Source organism: Protopterus annectens, chromosome 14.part0 (genome assembly GCF_019279795.1).
Source record: "Protopterus annectens isolate FY-2018-M chromosome 14.part0, PAN1.0, whole genome shotgun sequence".
Lineage (NCBI taxonomy): Eukaryota > Metazoa > Chordata > Ceratodontiformes > Protopteridae > Protopterus > Protopterus annectens.
This window is the reverse complement of record NC_056748.1, coordinates 790,795,557-790,815,879: the sequence shown is the minus strand read 5'-3', so window position 1 is coordinate 790,815,879 and position 20,323 is coordinate 790,795,557. Positions and strand designations below refer to the sequence as shown.

The 20,323-nt window shown below is 40.0% G+C and overlaps 1 protein-coding gene across 2 annotated transcripts in view; it reads left to right on the top strand.

Moving 5' to 3' along the window:
* SEMA4G (semaphorin 4G) overlaps nucleotides 1–20,323 on the top strand; it is a 1,755,375-nt gene that overhangs the window by 1,518,689 nt on the left and 216,363 nt on the right. For both annotated transcript variants that reach the window (XM_044056541.1, XR_006362793.1), the window contains exon 12: nucleotides 6,947–7,062. In XM_044056541.1, coding sequence (XP_043912476.1) covers nucleotides 6,947–7,062 — 116 coding nt within the window. The remainder of the gene's footprint in view (nucleotides 1–6,946; nucleotides 7,063–20,323) is intronic.

The window sequence follows — 20,323 nt, the reverse complement described above, 5'->3', positions numbered from 1 at the left end:
TCCCAAGGGTGACCGGTGCAGGCCATCTCTGGCAAAGCATTGTGGTCTGTCAATCATGTCTTCCAAGGCAGACAGATACTGGATCCCCTTAGAAATGACATCAGTAGTTTAGCCAGTTGTTGAAGTCAATCATTTTGTCCTTGTACTGTGGTATCATTCTGGGTGATGGTAGGATGCTACTCAGGGCTAGGGTCATACCTGACTGGGCTACAAGATTGGACAGCTCCTCCATGTCTCTTTTCATGTAGTCCAGGGAGGTACATCTCAGGTCATTCACACCAACATGGACAATGAAAGAGTCATATTTGTACTTGTTGTGGAGTGACCTGAGTGTGTGCGTTATGTGGCAGATCCTGGCACCCGACAGGCAGCTGACAGTAACTTTCTCCTTGTTTAGCCTGGTGAGTGGAACAACAGTGTGCCTAACTATAGAGTCACCTATGACTAGAATGTTGGGTACGTTGTTATGCCTCATGGGCCATGGTTGAGTGGCACACTGAGTTTGTGGGTTATGTGTCATTTGGGTTGTGTTGAGTGGTGGAGGTTGCTTGCATTTCTGCTTTGGAGGTCCTTGTTGCTTGGGCAGATTTTTATTAAGAGCCTCCACGAATGTAGGTGTGTGTTTTGTGTTACTATGTGTGTGTTTTGGTGATGTAGGTTTTGAGGGACTATGTGATGTGTGGTGTGGTGCAGGTGTTTACCCTCTCCTCTTGACTGTCTCGTCTAATCTTGGGTGAAGAGAGCTTTGCTTCCAGTTTGGCTATAGAAGTGCATCTCTCACAGGTTGCAGTGTTGGGTGGTAGGAGGAGAGGGTTGTCTGTGTATATGAGGCAATTGCTGCATTGCCCCAAGATGCCCAGATTCATCAGGTAGACAGGAGAAAACACCAGGAGCTGACCCTTAGACATGCCTAGATAGGTGCTTATTTATTAAGTACTAAAACCTGTTTCGATTCTCGGCTGGAGTGCCTTCTGTGTGGAGTCTGCATGTCCTCCCCGCAGTCGAGTGGCCTCCGAAAGACATGCATGAGTGGGTGTGCCTTTGCTGAAGGTTGGGCGTCGGGCTGGCAACTCGGCGCCGTAAAAATCGACTGCCAATCATTAGCGGACCGGAGTTCTGCTGTGGTGACCCCCTAACCGGGAAAAGCCGAAAAGACAAACAAACAAACTAAAACCTGTTTTCATCTAGACAAGTGAGGAAAGTTGAGTGCTGTAGTAATTTGTAGCTTATTTAGTGCTTACGAGTTCTGAACAAGTGCTGAGCTCAAAGAAACCGATTTGAATGCTAAAACTAAAAAACTGGCTAGTTCTAAGGGAAAATTTGAAGAGCAGACTTTATGGCGCCAGGAATAGTTTAACCCTACCTAAGCAGCGGGGGCTCAGAAGCTTGCAAACAGTCCTGGATACAGCAAATCTGTATCTGGACTAGACTACTTACAGGGAAGGCAGGAAACAAGTGTAGAATTTTTTATTTTTATTTTTTGTAAAGTGGAAATGGAGTAAGGAGGAGCAGAAGATAACTCAAGGTTAAGAACTAAAGTGGGTTGGCCTTCTCAGATGTTCTCCCTGTATTAGGTTGAATGAGGTAATGGCATTAAAATGGGAGGAGTATCCCAGATCAGATTTATGGTAGGGGTGGGCAACTGCAAAGCCACCAAAATTAGAACAAACAAACCCAAACAGGTGCTTAACAAATGTAGAAAATTTCCAGTTAATACCTCACACACAGTGAAATTAGCTAGAAAAGTATGCAGCAAGCAATAAAAGTGTTATAAATAACTAGTAGAAATAAGCAAAAAACAGGATATTTAATGTTATATATCGCAGATCTGGCTTTGTTCAGTGCCCCTCCTCTGATTAGCTCAGTGTGACATGGCAGAAACACTCACAAGTTAACTTCTTAAGTAACAGAAAGTTGAAACCTGAAACAACTTTAAAAAAAGCTCTAAAGAACCAATGAGGTGCTTACTCCAAGCAGTAGTCCAGGTAACCCCAATCAGCCAATGACCATAAACACTCCCCTCTCACTGAAATGCAAGAATGGCTTTCGCTAAACTAAGATGGCCTGGAACATGTGCTCAGACACACAGCCTCCACAGACAAACAACTAAGCCCAAAATGCAAGCCTGAATATGGACAATGCTACAACTATCCACACTACTTAGGTAGAAAAAAATACTGCAGAAATGTTTATCACAACAGAAAAGCAGCAGTGTGCCTTTAAATGAGAGTTTTAAACAGGTAAAGGAGCAAGGAGACTCTAGAGAATGCTTTTAACTGCAAACAAATAAGTTAAGTTATATGATACACTCCTTGGCAGGAAATCAGAACAAACAAACCCAAACAGGTGCTTAACAAATGTAGAAAATTTCCAGTTAATACCTCACACAGTGAAACTAGCTAGAAAAGTATGCAGAAGACATTAAAAGTGTTATAAATAACTAAAAAAACGAATCAAGCTGGAGCCGTAGTACACAAAACAAATTTAATGTAAGCGCTTTCGGAACAGACAATACTCTTCCTTCATCAGACAAAAAAAAAAACATTAATTGGGCATAGTTTTATAATAAGGTTACGTCCCAATTTTCCAATTAGTACAAAACGTATAAAACTTAAAACACAATCGTCTTAGCTAAAACCAAGTATAGTAATAGCAATTAAGATAAAACATTCTTGGAAATAGTATTAAAATAATATTATAATATTAAAATAATACATTGACCAACTCAGAATTCTTTTGATTTACCCATACAAATATAATAATAAAAGTAATAAATACTAAATATTATGTTCTAAATGCAGTGTAAAACATAAAACATAATAAATGCACTCCAAAACCAATGTTCCCCAACGCACATAAAAATAAATCAATATAACTAAAATGGTGTGCTTAAACCCTCTAACCATAATGTTTGATATCATCTAAGTGCTACCTTTTCAAAGCTAACAGTTTAAGAAAACACTTGACGGAAATACTTTCATTAAGGCCTGGTGGCAAATATGCTGCTGTCTTGATTTGCCAAAATAATTCTTCCATTTCGAGTTTAATTTGCCAAGAGCCCCCTCTCTCATCTAGGACTATTTGTTTCAATATAGTAAACTTGAAGGTGTGGTCTGGAAATTCATGTATATGCCTAGCTAATGCATTAGTCATATTTTTCTTACCAATAGCATATTGGTGTTCATAGATACATTGTTTAATATTTCTTTCCGTCTTTCCTATATAGAAGGCGGTACAATATTGGCAGCAAGCAGAATAAGCTATTCTTTTTGTGTCACAGGAAAATCTACCTTGGACCTTATAATTTTTGTCCCTGATTTTGAATTCATAGGCAGTATTTAAGTATCTGCACAGCTGACATGCTCCACATTTTATCATGCCCTTGTTGTTATTAACTAAAGGCTTGTTCGAGTATTCAAGCAATGCCTTTAAATTAAGCCCTCGTCTGTAAGTGATTTTTGGTTTGTTTCCAAGGAGCTTATTTAAATTGCTGTCTTCTGTGATAAGAGACAAGTTTTTGTTAAGAATTTCCGTAATTAGTGTATGGTCTAAACTGTAAGTACATAAGAAACTAGTTGTAAAACTTTGGGTTCCAGTGTTAGGGGAATGTTGGTGTTCATCTCTGACAATTTCATCCTCAACTACGTTGTCCATAATCAGTAGAGGTGTAAAATGTCCTAATTGTCTTTTGGTGACTAACTCAGCAGAGATGCTGAAAACTAATGGTGCAGGATACCCTCTCTTGAGAAACATGTTCTCAAGCAAATGACATTCCTCCATAAAATCGATCTCTTCAGAAATCATTCCAGCTGCCCTAACCATCTGCCCTTTAAATACTGCTCTTTTTTGGTAGTAGGGGTGGCAGCTAGAAAAGTGGAGGAATGAATTTGAGTATGTGGGTTTCCCGTATATCGTACTTTTAAACCTAGAGTTAAGAAGATCTTTCTGAATACAAATGTCGAGAAAATTAATGGTGTCCCTTTGAAGATTAAAAGTCAATTCAAGAAAGTTTGTTAGAGAAGTAATTGTAGTGATAAACTCTTGGACTAACTCACAGGAGCCTTGCCATAATAAAAACATATCATCTTGGTAACGAGTGTACCAAGCAACGTTTTTCTGGAACATTGGGTTCTTGAAAAGCAGAGTCTTCTCCCAATGTGCCATGATACAATTGGCAAAGCTTCCTCCACAGGGGGACCCCATGGCCACCTCGGTTTTTTGGAGGAATGTTTGTCCTTCAAACCACATAAAATTACTAGTAAGAACTATCTCTAGGAGGGTTTCTACAACATAGATTATGTTGTCATTCACTTTCCTCTGCTGCATGAATTCCCTAATCCATTCCAAGCCCAAAGATTGAGGGATAACTGTGTACAGATCCTTAACGTCAACAGTCAAGAATAAATAATCATGATGAAATGGGATTTTATTGAGCTCCTTTAAGAAGCTCCAAGAATCTCTGCATATTTGCTCCTCCTGCTCAACTAAAGGTCTCAAAATGCTGTCCACATACTTGGCACATCCGTACGTGATAGACCCACGTCCGTCGACAAAAGGTCTGAACGGGGGGGGTCAACAGTCCTCTTGTGGATCTTAGGTGTTCCGAAAAGAATTGGTGTTCTAGGTGCTGGCATGGTTAAAAAGTTAAAAAGCTGCATGTCAATAGACCTTTCCAAAAAAAGGTCATCCAAAATGCGCTTAATTTTCTTAAGAACCATGTTTACTTCATTTAAACTTAAAAAATGGCATATTGTAGTGTCAAGATGTTTTTTCATACCCATAATGTGTATGTATTATGGTCCATAAAAACCAAACCACCCCCCTTGTCAGGCTTCATCACCCTTATTTTACAGTCCTTCAAAAGTTTAATAAAATCACGTTCATTTTCATTAATGTTAGAGCCCGCCTTTTTATTATTTGTTCTAGTTGTACTCAAAGATCTCAAATCTATTTTGCACATTTTTTCGAAGGAAAGAATATTAGGGTGTAAGGGTGGGTTAAACAAACTAGAGACTCTTAAGTGAGCTATTAAGGGTAGAGCTTGCTCCCATTAAAACGTTAAGGTTGATTTTTCGAGCAAAAAGTTTAAGATCCACTATCGTATTAACTAGATTCATTTTGGAATGAAGCTTTGAAAAGGTAGCACTTAGATGATATCAAACATTATGTTTAGAGGGTTTAAGCACACCATTTTAGTTATATTGATTTATTTTTATTTTTATATGCATTGGGGAACATTGGTTTTGGAGTGCATTTATTATGTTTTATGTTTTACACTGCATTTAGAACATAATATTTAGTATTTATTACTTTCATTATTATATTTGTATGGGCAAATCAAAAGAATTCTGAGTTGGTCAATGTATTATTTTAATATTATAATATTATTTTAATACTATTTCCAAGAATGTTTTATCTTAATTGCTATCACTATACTTGGTTTTAGCTAAGATGATTGTTTTTTAAGTTTAAAGTATTGTACGTTTTGTATTAATTGGAAAATTGGGACGTAACCTTATTATAAAACTACGCCCAATTAATGGGTTTTTTGGTCTGATGAAGGAAGAGTATTGTCTGTTCCAAAAGCGCTTACATTAAATTTGTTTCATGTACTACGACTCCAGCTTGATTCATTTTTTGTTTTTAATAGTTTGTGATTTGTACGGTTTGGTTTGTTATAAATAACTCCCCAAAATAAGCAAAAAACGGGATACTTAATGTTATACATCGCAGATCAGGGTTTGCTCAGTGCCCTTCCTCCTTATTAGCTCAGTGTGAAATGTTGCTATCAGCTTAATTACTGTCAGGACGATTCAGTCATAAAAATTCTAATATGACATGTCTTTCTGCCACACTATCAAAGGCTACCTTGTTTTTCATATAGGTATGCTGTCCATTCTTTAAGAAAATTTAATAAGGCAGTCAGCTGGACTGATGCTTACTGCCTTGCCTCTCAGTGTTTGGGCTAATGCTCACTGCCTTGTCTGTTAGTGTTTGGACTTAATTCTGTTGTCCTTGCAAGGATATCTGCCAGATACTGGTCAGGGTATGGTGAAAGCAAGTAAAACATATTACTGCCTCTCAAGAGGTGCTTACCATAGTTAAACAAAAGCTGTTTGCAAGTGAATCCTGTAACTGTGATCACCAGTGATTCAGCTAATTTTCCCAAAGTAAATTTAAAGGGACAATCATTTGCTGTATTAAGTGCTCAGTACCCTTCCCATCAATCTAGTCTTTCTTTGTAAGGACAGCAGGCAGATGCTGATCAGAGTAGGGTAGCTGTGGATAAAACACACTTACTGGGTCTTGAGCTTCTGACTTTACTTAAACAAAATCTGTCACTTGCAGGGGCCAGTGTTACAAGACGTTCTCTAACCGTGGCCATCATTAATACATCTAGCTGTTCCCCAAGCATATTTAGAAACGCAGTCAGCTGTACAATTAATCCAGCACCCTTTTTTGCCAGTAACTGACAGTAGGACTTTCACCCTTACAACATCAGACATCAGATATTGTCATTATGTTTCTTAACTTATTCACATTATTTTAAAAATCTACATTGCTTGGGCACAAGCACTTGAATAACTGAAGCATAAGTCAATATTTGTAATCTGTTTTTGTGAACTAAACTGAGCTGTAAGGAAATTTAAGATGACTGTAAATGGTTATTGTATAAAGTGAAACAGAATATTGCAAATACTGACCCAGTTGGAGCCCTTTGTTGCTGACCTTTCTAGCTAAACTTTGATAACACATTGTAGCTATTTTTTACTGTTTGAAATTTACAGAAATGACGCAATCTTTTGCACACAGTTATGGCAGCTGTTTAACCATATTACAAGAAAAAGGTATACTAAAAGTGGCATAAAAGTAAAGAATAATTATTAACAATGAAGAGGAAAGTATTTCAGGCCTGATTTAATGATTTTTTTTTTCGTCTTCATAGATGATGGCTATATTCACAAGGCAGTGGTGATGAGCCCTAAAGTTCACATTATAGAGGAAGTACAGCTTTTCAGGAGTCCTGAGCCAGTGGAGAAGTTAGTCATTTCAAAGAAGCAGGTGGGGATGGTTTGCATCATCTTTTAACACAAGCAAACATAGTTTTGTGGTATACAGACCCTGTCTTATTGTTGTCTTACAGAATGTGCCTTGAAACTGTTACATAAGTCTTCCATAACAAAGGTGGCTTGCTAATTTACTCTCTTGTGTATTGTAGCATAAAGGATTAGTCCAGATAAAATCACTTTAGCTAGCAGATCCAGGAGACTGTCTGTCTCTGATACCTGCCCTGTGGGAGGAATAAAGACGCGTTGTTGAAGTTTCCAGTAGTTTATTCAGTTAAGTAGGCAGATGGACGAGTATTCTAGTTCTTAGTCCTTTCACCCTCTGGGACACAAGTGGGGATACCGACTTCACTCGAGCCCTCTGGATTACCTCTGACTTTTGTGCATCTTTCTGTATTTTGTCTTAGAGTACAGTTCTGTGAATAGCTTTATGAATGAACTTTAAAACCTTATTCCAGCTCCCACAAAAGAAAAATAAATGCAATTTATCCACTGAAAAAATGCTTTCAGTTACTTTATACTACTTTTAAAGTAAAAGGAAAAAAAGTGTTCTGTTTAAAAATACATTACAGTCATGAGACAGTCTGTTAAAACACAACACTCCAGCTTTAAAGCAACTTTCTGAAGGGAGAAGTAATATAACATCAACACAATTAAGAAAATAGAAGATTTTTCCCCAAATGAAATTTATCTGCCTAACAAGGGAAAGGACCAGCCGAGCACCAATCCTTAAAACCCTCAGAGGAGTGTACTTTTCAGCAGCATTAAAGCCCTGAAGGGCTTTGTGCCCAAATTTGTGTTTCAGTTAACTCAGCTTGACAGTTTGGAAGCATGGAAGATGCCCTGAAGCTTTTGAAGCTAGTCAGTTGTATCTTTGTCAGGTTATAACCCGTATAGATAAGGCTAGTGCAGCTGTGATCATTCGAGCATCTGCTGTTACTATAAGTTCAGCTTACACAACTGTAAGTTTCCAATTGTCTTAATTTAAATTCCTTTGAGCGTTACAAATGTTTGTATAGTAACTTGTGAGTGTCATATAGTATAATATGGACAGGTGACTATTCATTACATGGCTGTTCTTACATCAGTTGAGGTGAGTGATCTTGGTAGTATCACCAAGTCTCAGGTGGAAATGCAGCTTTAGGTGTAGATGACCACCCATTTACTGTGTTTGCATTCACAGGGTTTCCTTTCAGTTTTATTGTTTCTTTGTTACACCTTTTTCTGTGTTGTTTGTCTGTCCATTTTCTCTCTGCTGCCTATTAGTGAAGGTTACTGACTTTGTTCTCACTTGATGCCACATCCCAAAGACAAGCTATTGGCAGCTTAGCAGTCTTCCAGATTGCCCTTGCATAGAATGTCGAGATGTAATGAAAAATGTATAGTTTGTCAGCTTAAGGGTACAGTTTACTTTAAAGCGTTTATCATTGGATATGTTTCATTGTTTTCTTTTTTCATACCTATCCATTCCTGAGTGTAATTTTTTTTGGCATAGCCAGCTGTGTTGAAGTTGTGGGATAAAACCCCGACTACATCCTAGGTGACCAGAGTTCGATTAAAGGCTTGAGCATCTGGTGGGCTGGCATGGGAAGGATGAGCATGCCTGTGTTGATGTTGGTGGCTCTATGATCATCTGCTGCTGTAGTACCTTAGAAGAGGGGCAGTAATGCAAAAGGGCAGTCATGTGGCATGGATGTGATGCACCAAACTATGTTTGTGGTAGCTTTTGGTCCTGGATTGATAGGAACGTGCACTGAACTGAAGAAGAAGGAATACTGCCCTGCTGTGATGAGCATCAGTGGTCTCCCTCCCAGGAACAAGAGTTTGGTGCACATAAAAAATGCCATCATTGTTGATAGTTGATGAATGAGAGAACTGGCAAACTTTGCTCAGTGATTTTCGAGTCAATGAAAAAAAATGCTTGCCTAGCAGAATCATACATGCATACTTGTGAGCTTGTGCACACAGACACACACACATACATTTTATATACAAAACTCAACAAAGTTGCATGTGAAAAATTCCAAATTCCACTTCACAGTAAAAATAGAAACACACTACAAACAAACCAGCAGTAATTGGAAAAAGGAAATTAGTGTTTTTATGTTAGACAAATATAAAAACTAGCTTCTGTTAAATCTTAGAATTGTATTGTCCATTCTCAAGTAACATACCAGGATGTAAACAGCACTAAGATAAAATAAATGCATAGCTCACATTTTTTTCAAGCAAAATTTTTATTTCTTTATTTGAATTTGTTTACTGCAATAGAACACTGATCAGTTCTGACCTATTTCACTCAACTCGGGATAATCAACATTTCACTCAAGGAACAAACACAAAATTTAGTAACAAAAAATAATACACAAACAAGTATATAAACATATGCCTTGTAACCATGAAACTTTGCTTGTGGAATTAGAAAACATATCTGAAAATATTGTTCAAATTCAGAAAACAAGAACAACACAGAAACAAATGATAAGTGTAATTGAACATTCATAAATACTTGACTGGATCACTTATGTTTGTATTAATCACAAAGTTATGTTCACAAGCAGGTGTAGCTCTCAACCTCTTAGCACAAAAAATCTGCGCAAAGCCAAAAATAATGGGGGAAAGCCTCAAAAATAGGGACAACTTTTAAAATATTGCTCTTACAAACTTAGAAAGTTGCTAGAATAAAAGGTCTTGTGTTACCATGCATTTTTCTGAGGGATATGAAGTCAAACTCAAATGACTTTCATTATTTAGTGAATTCAACCCGCACTGATTTGCCACAAAAATCCAGGAAATCACAAATTTTATGAGGAATAGACCAAAAATATGAGGTGAAAATCTGGATATTCTGCAAAAATCTGTACAGTTGAGAGGCATGCGCAGGGAAAATGAAACTCAGTAAGTGACTATTGGACCAAAGGAAAAATAATGTTAACGTAAATTAAAAATATTCATTCAGACCTGGTGGATACATAGCTCCAAGCTATACAGTCATTGCTTCTCTTTTTAGTCCAGTAGTTTGTGTTTTTGTGCATCAGTACATCCCTAAGTATAAACACTATTTATACCATTAAACAAGAAATGGGCAAAGGTGTGATTAGTTGTATATCTTAATGCATTGCCTTCTTATTTACAGTTAGTATTTCCAAATTATGTAAGATTCTTTGAGTGGGCGAGATGTCTGGCCCATATAGATTGCCCCACATTGGCATACCACTAAATATATCACCCAGTCCACCTTACAAGTAATCAAAGATTTAATGTCAAATATTTGGCTAGCTTTAGTCGTAGTCAATTATTTTTTTTAAACAATACTACAGTGTGCACAATGACCGTATTGTTAATTTACAACCAGTAAAGAACCGGAAAGGTCAGTTTGTTTTTATACCATTACACAACTTTTTTCTTTAAATAAGTCAAAAACATTAGCCATATTTTTACCCCTAAATTAGAAAAACTGTGCAGGTTCAGGAACAATAGTGCTAAAAAAGCCATCCTGTGCTAGTAAATACTAATGTTGAATGCATTGTTGGTCTTACAAGTAAGATTAACAAATGTAGTAAGAAATCTAATGGTGTGTGTGTAGTGCTACTGCCATGATCCGTGACTGAAAGATCAAAATTGATAAGCTCATATCTGGGCTAAAGATATGTGTGTCTTTCTTTTTATGGCCTGTTTCAGTACATTAACATCATGTGGAGAATTATTTTTTTCTTTTAGCACCTTGTTTTTATCTTGAAATTGAGAGTCATGACTGCAAATGCTCCTGACACACACTGTGAGTAGGGGACATTTCTGATGATGTCTGTTGGGTGACAACTGCCTCATGTAAATGCATATATTTTCTATGAATAGTAATATGAAGCATTCCATCTTGAAGTTTTGTTTTTGAGACATCCAAATAGTTGGGCACACCAAAAAATCACAGGTATATGTGAATTCAATCACACAAAACTGTATTGATAGTGTATAAACTGTTTTAAACCATCAGTGGTACATTTCCACAGCATAGGTTCATAGGTTCATACTAGGCTATCTGCCCGAGGGCATTTACAAGCCTAGCCCATAGTTTTGTGGCTTACGCCACCCCCTTTGGGGAACGCATCCAACAGTTATTGTGGTATCTTTTCCATAGACAAATTTGATCCAAAAATATACATGGACATATGTATATGTGGATCTACTTTCAAATCCCAACACTCACATGATCAACGGTTTAAAAGCCAGAGACAAATATAATGAAAATGAAGAAACCCAAATGTCATAAACACTTGCCCAGCATGCCCTTTTCTCCACTGTAGTGCAATCTTAGAGTTGGTAAATATAGTTAGGGGGAGCGTGGGGGATGCGGGGGGCATAGCCCTCCTCCTAGATAGGTTTTACTTACCTCAGCGTGAGTTTTGTTTACTTTTGGGCAGGTGTTTACTTATCCTGAGAAAAAGTCGGCGTTCAGGTTTCTTCTTTTTCATTATTTTCATCTCTGGCTTTTAACTGTCAATCATATGGGTGTTGGGATTTCAGAGTAGATCCGTATATGTAGACACACACACACACACGTAAACAGTTTTGATTGTTTATTCTCTCTTCAGTTGTACATTTCTTTGTTAGTGCCTGTTTCATTTGTTGTTTCTTCTTTTGATTAGTGATATGATTATCTTTTGTTTAATTTAGTGGATAACATAAATTTGTATTTCATTTTGGAGATGGTTGTGCAAGCATGAAGTTAGTAAATGTGTAAGTTATGTAGGGGGGGGCTAAACCTTCTATATTAATGCATATTTTATTTCTATTACTTTAGCTAACCAGGTAGCCAATGGATATTGGACATCAGAGGAAAGAGGAAACACTTGCTTAATTGCTTAGTAGTTCTACAGGTACCGAGAATAGTGATGAGATGAAGGGAGGTAGTGGCAGACATGGTAATGCAGGATCTTATGTAGTAGTAGCATTGTTACAGAAAGAGGTTTTTTTTAAGGTAAGGTGCGCAGAATGTTTAAGTGAACCAGGCAAAGAGAAGACCGATTATTCATATAGATGAATCAGAGGGCAAAGGTGATATAAATTCACTTCAAAAGAATACAGAGAATAGAAAAATGCACTAGAATGCATTAACTTCATGTGAACAGGCAAAAACCATATCAGAACTAAAGACTCTTCTAATGGTCACAGGTACAAAAATTCAAAAATTTAAATATTAAAATCCCAGTCATTCAATGAACATTAAGCAGTAATCATCATTGTTAATTAGTTGTGTTAAAGCAAAGCTTAACACAAAATGTCTGTATTTAACCCTTTGGGAGTATATTGCCAGACTGTAAATAGTTCATGTTTATGTTGAAAGGTATGTTTAAAAGAAGGAGCGGTACACCTCATAAAAAAATGAAGGATGACAGATATCTGTGATGCACATTATGGAATTATTGAGCAGTAAAGCTACCTTGAAACCTTTTTTTCTAAAGTCGCCATGATATTGTTCTGTTCTAATTTTAATAGCTGTATTTTGACAGTATTATAAGGTTTACAGGAATGTGACCAAAATAAATTACAGATGAGGAACAGTTGAAGAATTCTCGTGTACAGTAAAGTCTAAGAAATTAATTTTCCGTATAGAGTTTGACATTGCAAACTTGCAGAGTGAACAGTGGCCACTAGCAAAGGTACCCTGAAACTTAGCATTAGGGGGCATACCTCTCAACCTCGTAGCAGAAGAAATCTGGACAAATCCCAACAAAATAGGAGGTCAAAGGCCCAAAAATAGGGACATATTTTAAGTGTTGCTCTTATAAACTTAGAAGCCGTGGTGGTGCAGCGGTAGTGTTGTTGCCTCACAGCAAGAGGTTCCCCCATTCGATTCTTAGTTTGGGAGCGCCTTCTGTGTGGAGTCTGCATGTCCTACCCGCGGTTGAGTGGCGTTCAAAAGTCATGCGTAGAATGGGCGTGCCTTCGTTGAAGGTTGGGCATCGAGCTGGCACCTTGGCACCCGTAAAAAAATCTACTGCCAATCATTAGTGGACCGGAGTTCCGCTGTGGTGACCCCTAACCGGGAAAATCCAAAAGAAGAACTAAACTCTTATAAACTTAGAAAGTTGCTAGTGTAACAGGATTTGTTTTAACATACATTTTCTGAAGGATCTGAAGTCTGGAACTGAAATATATGCCATTATTTAGTGACTGCAGTCCTGACATCATCCCATTGATTTGCCAGAAAACCATAACTTTTATGAGGAGCAGACCAAAAATATCAGACAAAAAATATGGACATTCTGCAAAAATCTGGACAGTTGAGAGGTATGTTAGGAGGTCATAATTCTGAAAACAACTGGAAACTAATCTTTTGTTTATAGTTTGACCCACAGAATAAGAAACTGTGAAAAAGGCAGGCAGTATGTCCTCAATAGTGGGTTTAATAAAATCATTTTCTGGATGTCCTTCAAGGATGCATCTGCAGTCCTAACATATGGGTTGTCCTGCCTCAGGCTGCCCTTCGGTCGGCCGGATTCCAAAGTCTGGGTCTGGCCTCGGCTGATGTCGCACTTCACCCGACGTCATAGCTGCTGGGGTATAAAGGCATCAGCCGACGCCATTTTCCTCAGTCTTTCTTGCCGCGCGGTGCCCGAAGCAGAAGCTGTTCGCAAGTGCCGGTCGGTCAGATCCAGAGATCTCTACTACCGAAGACTTCTAAAAAAGCTAAGTACCCCGTTGGGGACTCTTTCTTGCCTCAGCCAATGTCAGACAAAGTAAATAATTGTTTAACTTGTGGGAAACAAATACCTCATAAGGATTTCCACTCTTACTGCCTTCCTTGCTTAGGCCCAGACCACGACGTATCAGCTTGTCTAGCCTGTGCTTCCTTCAACCGATGGACGCTTAGACATCGGTCGGAGTTTGCAGAAGAGTTTTTTGGTCCCGCTTTTGCATATAAAATGCCGTCGGAGACTCCGACTACACAATTAGCTAAAAAGCGCAAGGAAAAGGACCGACACTCGCGACCCGCGGTTTCAGCTGAAACCACGGTTAGGCCAACCGCGAGTGTCTCGGTTTCGGCTGAAACCGAGTCCTCGGTTCTCCCTTCGGCCGAAAGCATGCCTCCGATAACCGAGGCCTCACAGACCATGGTTGAATCGGCTACTGAAATTACTGCTACAGAAGCAGGCACCCAGGATTTGTCAGACACTATTCCTTTAGACATCTCTACTCCTGCACGTGGGGCTGCTAGACCCTCTGCTTCTATGTCTACCCTCTGCTTCTATGTCTATCAAGGCCTTTTCCAGGGCTAAAGCAGCCAAATCTTCTAAGGCCTTACCTACAAAAGCTCCCTCACACAGGCCTACCTCTAGTTCCCAGATACTCAGCCTGGCTGAGGATCTTATTTCTTTGATCAGGGGATCCCAACCTCACCCAGACAGGGCCTCTCAACCTTCTCCAGATAAGAGGCCTAGGACTGAACCCCTTGAACCTGTCTCTACAGACTATTCCTCGGATGACTCAGATATTTCAGACCATCAGGAAGGCCCATATTCTCCTTATGAGGATTCTGATGCAGAAGACTCCATTCCTTCTGCTTCTCCTCCTGAAGAATTTTCTTTTGAGGAAACCCTACACTCTATGAGGGAACACTTCCAATGGCATGGCCAGGATTTTTCAGATTCAAGGAAAAGGCTAAGGACTTTTTTACACTTACCACAGCATAGGCCTTTAGCCGTTCCTCCAGTACTATCAGTTGTTGATGATGCATATAATGATGCCAGTACTGCCCCTGATTCTCTTCCTCCGGCCCCTGCCAAGCCTAACAGATATTACAGGGTCCCGGACACACACTACCACTTGTATAAGGCTCATGTTGCAGACCCAGAAACCATTTCACAGGGCCCTAAAGGTGTGGCAGCTGCCTCTGCCAAAAACCCTCTTCCCTCTGAAAGGGAATCTCGAGCATTAGAGAGATGGGGTAAAAAGGTTTATACATCTGCTACTCTTTCTGCCAGGGCCTTAAACTGTCAATTTCACATGATTCAGTACCAGGAATTTTTGTTAGACCAGCTAAATAAAAAACTGTCCTCTCCTGAACCTATAGACCGTAAGTCCCTTCAGGATTTGGTACATAACTCTCAGCAGGTCAGTAATCATTTTTTAAAATGTGGCTATGATGCACTGGAGGCTTCCTTTAGATCAGCTATGACTGGAGTAGTGATTCGAAGGCATGCCTGGTTAAAAGAGCAATCCTTACCAGACCATGTTAAGTCAAAACTCCTGGATGCTCCTATGGAGAAACAAAGTTTGTTTGGCTCCCCTGCACAGGAGGTTCTAAAGAAAGTGGAAGAAAAAGCAAAATCTGTCCAAACAGTCAAGGATTTTTTACAGGTCCAACCTCCGAGGTTTAGCAGAAATTGGCCTTCGAAGAATTGGTCCTTTCCAGACACCTCCAGAGCACAGAGAGGCAGAAATAGACGCCCAAGAGGCAGAGGTCAATCCAGGGGTGCCTACAGGGGACGTCAGTGGCAACCTGCCAACCAGAGAAGTGCTGCCACAGCTGCAACTACAACCACTTCCACAGGACAGACACAATGACTTGGCTCTGATTCCGCCTACCAGGGAACAACTGGAAGTACCCTTGGGCAGAAAGCTAGCCTTATTTTCAGACAACTGGCATTGCATTACAGGAGACAAATGGACTTTACAAACAATAGACAAGGGCTACAGGTTTCACTTCCACACTCTACCAAAAAAGAGAGGAATGCCAAACCTTCCACCAAGCCAAAAAACAGAGGCTCTAAAGCAAATCAACAACTTTCTAAGGATGAGAGCTATAGAAAAGGTACCACCTATGGAACAAGGCCAAGGATTTTACTCCAGACTATTCCTTGTACCAAGAAAAGAAAATCAATGGAGACCTATTCTCGACTTGTCCGCACTGAACACATACCTCATTGTTCCAAAATTCAAAATGCTGACCCTCCAGCAACTTCTTCCCATGCTGGGCAAGGAGTCTTGGCTGGTGACTCTAGATCTCAAGGAGGCATACCTGCACGTCCCTATACGACCAGATTGCAGAAGACACCTCAGATTTCTTGCAGGATCAGAGCATTATCAATTCTCAGCATTGCCCTTTGGCTTATCTACTGTGCCCAGAGTATTCACGAAATGCCTGGCATCAGTAATTGCTCATTGCAGGCTTCAGGGAATTCAGATTTACCCATACCTGGACGACTGCCTAATACAAGCGGACAACAAGACAAAATTAACAAAAGATTTGGCAAATGTCATACAACTGTTGCAAGCCTTGGGATACACAGTCAACATTCAAAAGTCAAGGCTAGTACCATCCCAAAGGATAACATTTTTGGGTGCAGAACTGGATACAACAACTCAGATGGCTTTTCTCACAGAGGAAAAACAAAAGCAACTACCAGTCTATTTCATGGCATTAACAACACAAACTCAGCTTACTGCAAGGAAAGTCCTGCAAGCCCTGGGTTACATGGCATCCTGCATAATCTTGATCCCGCATGCCAGGCTGCATATGAGAAAGTTGCAATGGTACCTAAGGAATGTATGGTCTCAACACAAGCACAGTCTAGAAGCCCAGATTCCAATAATTCCATGCCTGAAAAAAGAATTCCTGTGGTGGGCTCAGGCCTGTCAGATAAACAGAGGATTGCCTTTCCACAAACCACATCCCAGCCAGACCATCACCACGGACGCCTCAGACCTAGGCTGGGGGGCACACATGGAGGACAAGTGTATACAAGGCCTATGGTCCCAAGACCAGCTGAATCTACACATAAATCTAAAGGAGATGCTGGCAGTGAAACATGCAATCCAGGCATTCAGACCATTCCTCCAACAAGGTCACCTGCTGATAAGGACGGACAATACCACAGTCATGTGGTACATCAACAAACAGGGAGGTACACACTCATATCCTCTATGCCGGATGGCAATGGACCTGTGGAATTTGGCCCTGAATCTCAACTTTCAACTGCAGGCCAGATTTGTACCAGGAAAAGAAAATTCACTAGCAGACACCTTAAGCAGAACTACCACAGATGCTCACGAATGGATGCTGCATCCAGATATCTTCAAAACCATAACAAAAGAATGGGGAATGCCAGAGATAGACCTGTTCGCCTCCCCACACAACCACCAATTGAAGAAATTTTGCTCAAGAGTATACCACCCACTTGCCTGGAGCGTGGACTCCCTTTCCTTCAGCTGGAAAAACCTGACAGCATATGCATTTCCACCTCTTCCTTTGATGTACAAAGTCCTACTGAAGATCAAAGAGGAACAGCCAAAGGTAATCCTGATAGCTCCAGACTGGCCAAGACAACATTGGTACCTGCTACTGAGAAGCATGTCTTGGGCACACTCATGGCCTCTACCTCTATGTCCCTTACTTCTAACACAGAACAACTACAAGACCCTGCATCCAAACTTGAAAACACTGCAGCTAACTGCTTGGAATATTGCATAAAACAAAATCAACCAGATTTATCTCAGAGGGTTAAGGACATTATCCTGGAGGCACGCAGACCCTCCACAAGGAAAACATATTCAGCCAAATGGAAAAGATACCTCATTTGGAGTGCAGCAAAGGGAGAAAATGTCTCATTGGCAAACATAGCACACATCCTGGAATACTTAGCAGAACTGTTCCACAATGGCCTGTCCTACTCCTCCATTAAGATTCAAGCATCAGCAATTTCAGCAGAGTACAACATGGATCCTCCTGTCTTCTCTCATCCTCTACTCAGGCAGTTCTTGAGAGGAATCAAAAACGTAAAGCCTCCAAGGAAACCACCTCTACCTACATGGGATCTCAACTTTGTGCTGGAAAAATTAACACTTCCCCCTTTTGAACAAGCAGCAACAGCAGACTTACAGTTCTTATCTTGGAAAACTGCATTCCTGCTAGCAATCACTTCAGCAAGAAGGGTATCTGAGTTACAGGCATTAATGGCAGTACAGCCTTTCCTTATCTTCCATCAAGATAGAGTGTCTCTGAGAACTAATCCTACTTTTATGCCAAAAGTGGTCTCCAGGGTATCATTGAACCAAGCTATTCATTTACCTACATTCTTCCCCAACCCACAGAACAGGGGGGAAAGACTACTACATACCTTGGATGTACACAGACAATTACACTACTACCTGGACAGAACTAAGGCCAGCAGAAAAACTGACCAGCTTCTGGTAGCATATGCAACAGGGGTGCAAGGAAAAGCAATTTCAAAACAGACAATCTCAAAATGGATAGGAAATTGCATTAGATTTTGCTACTCTTTTCATGGAAAGACAACTCCTGAAAATATCAGGCCTCACTCCACAAGAGCTACAGCCACCACTACAGCTTTCCTACGAGGAGTGGCTACCAAAGACATTTTAGAAGCTGCTACTTGGAGCTCCATGCATACATTTGCCAAGCACTATAATCTTCCTTTATACTCCATATCCCGAGCAGGTTTTGCAACTGCTGTTTTGCAAGGGATCTTAACTACACCATCATTATCTTAGTGCCTCCTCCCCCAGTTTGGCTATGGTATTCTACCCATATGTTAGGACTGCAGATGCATCCTTGAAGGACATAGTACAGTTTTGTACCTACCATAAATGTAGATGTCCGATAGGTATGCATCTGCAGTCAGGATTACCCACCCTCCTTCCACTCTATGGTATTTCTAGGGTACTTACCCCTCTTTTAGCTAGCTGGGGGAATCTATTATGGTGTATTTGTTTGTATGTATATATGTATATATATTTTGCTTTCTACTGTTTGGAATTATCTGCATTTATCCAAATTTAGCCTTCCTAGAGGGCACCTGGCATCTGGGGCAAGAAACACTGAGGAAAATGGTGTCGGCTGATGCCTTTATACCCCAGCAGCTATGACGTCGGGTGAAGTGCGACATCAGCCGAGGCCAGACCCAGACTTTGGAATCCGGCTGACCGAAGGGCTGCCTGAGGCAGGACAACCCATATGTTAGGACTGCAGATGCATACCTATCGGACATCTACATTTATGGTAGGTACAAAACTGTACTTTTTGCTTAACAGTTTGTGCAAAATATAAGTAAGCTTCAGGACAAAATATACAGGAGTAATCTTGATATTTAACTCTTATTATTTTACCTAATTTGCCCATCTTTTTAGTTAGAATGTGAGTCCTGATTGATGTAATTTACCATGCTCTACCTCATGAAGTGCTTGTGATGCATTATTCCTTGAACAGTTTGTTTCTGAATACCTACAGATCACCTGACTTGTTGCTTTTGAGAAAGTGTTTTGATTACTACCGCATCCGTTCATTCAAAAAAATTCTCCTTTAGGCAAGGATGTATTGAGGTGCTTGGGATGATCATGAGAGGCATGTAACCAATGTATTTGTCATAGTAGGTTTCTTGTGTACAGTAGATTTGATTTCCCTGCTACTGTTCTGGAAAAGTAAAGCATATCAATAGGAAATCTCTGTATATGAGGAGACTGCTATAAATACCTAATGATTGGTGTTAATATGTTGCAAAAACTCCTGAAACACATCTGGTTTATCTGGGAATATAAACTGTAAGTCATCTTTGTAATATGAAAAAAGACTTATTCTGTCTAACAAGATGTGAGGGGGGGGGGGTTGCCAGGGGTGGTCATGCAGGATCCAGCCTCACAAGGAAACCAGGAGTGACAGTCAGTTATATGTGTGAAGCAGAAGGCAGGTAACATGCAAGTGGGAGAGAGCGTGTAGGAAGTGTACTGATAGGATGGAATAGATTTTGTTGGACAAGAAGGGAGGCAGCCATCATAAACGGAGCTAAGCACTGAAGGTGATGCAACTGGAGGGGGTAAGATTGCAGGATGATAGAGGTGATGGCACAGGCTAGAGTGTGAAGGAGATGGGCGACAGTATTGGGAGAGAGACGATGGTTTAGGTGATTGGAAATTCGTTCACCAAAAAGACTGAGTCTGGAAAAAATAAAAAGGAAAGACCAGCTTACAGTAAAACCAGTCTTAAATCTTTGACTTACTAAGACATGAGTTGGAGGAATAAATACATGTTCTGTTTTATGTAGGGACTAGAGACCTGTCAGAGGAAGCACTTGCAGTGGTGGAAGGTGGCAAAGAGATTCAAGGATAGGACAGTGGAGGCAGCATTCCCAGAAGCATTACCTGTGCCAGCATTTAGTATGCTGAAGAAATGTGGTTATGGAGCATAACTGCTTGTAGCTGTGGACTATGTAGAAGAGCTTGGGACTAGTAGAGTATGGTGA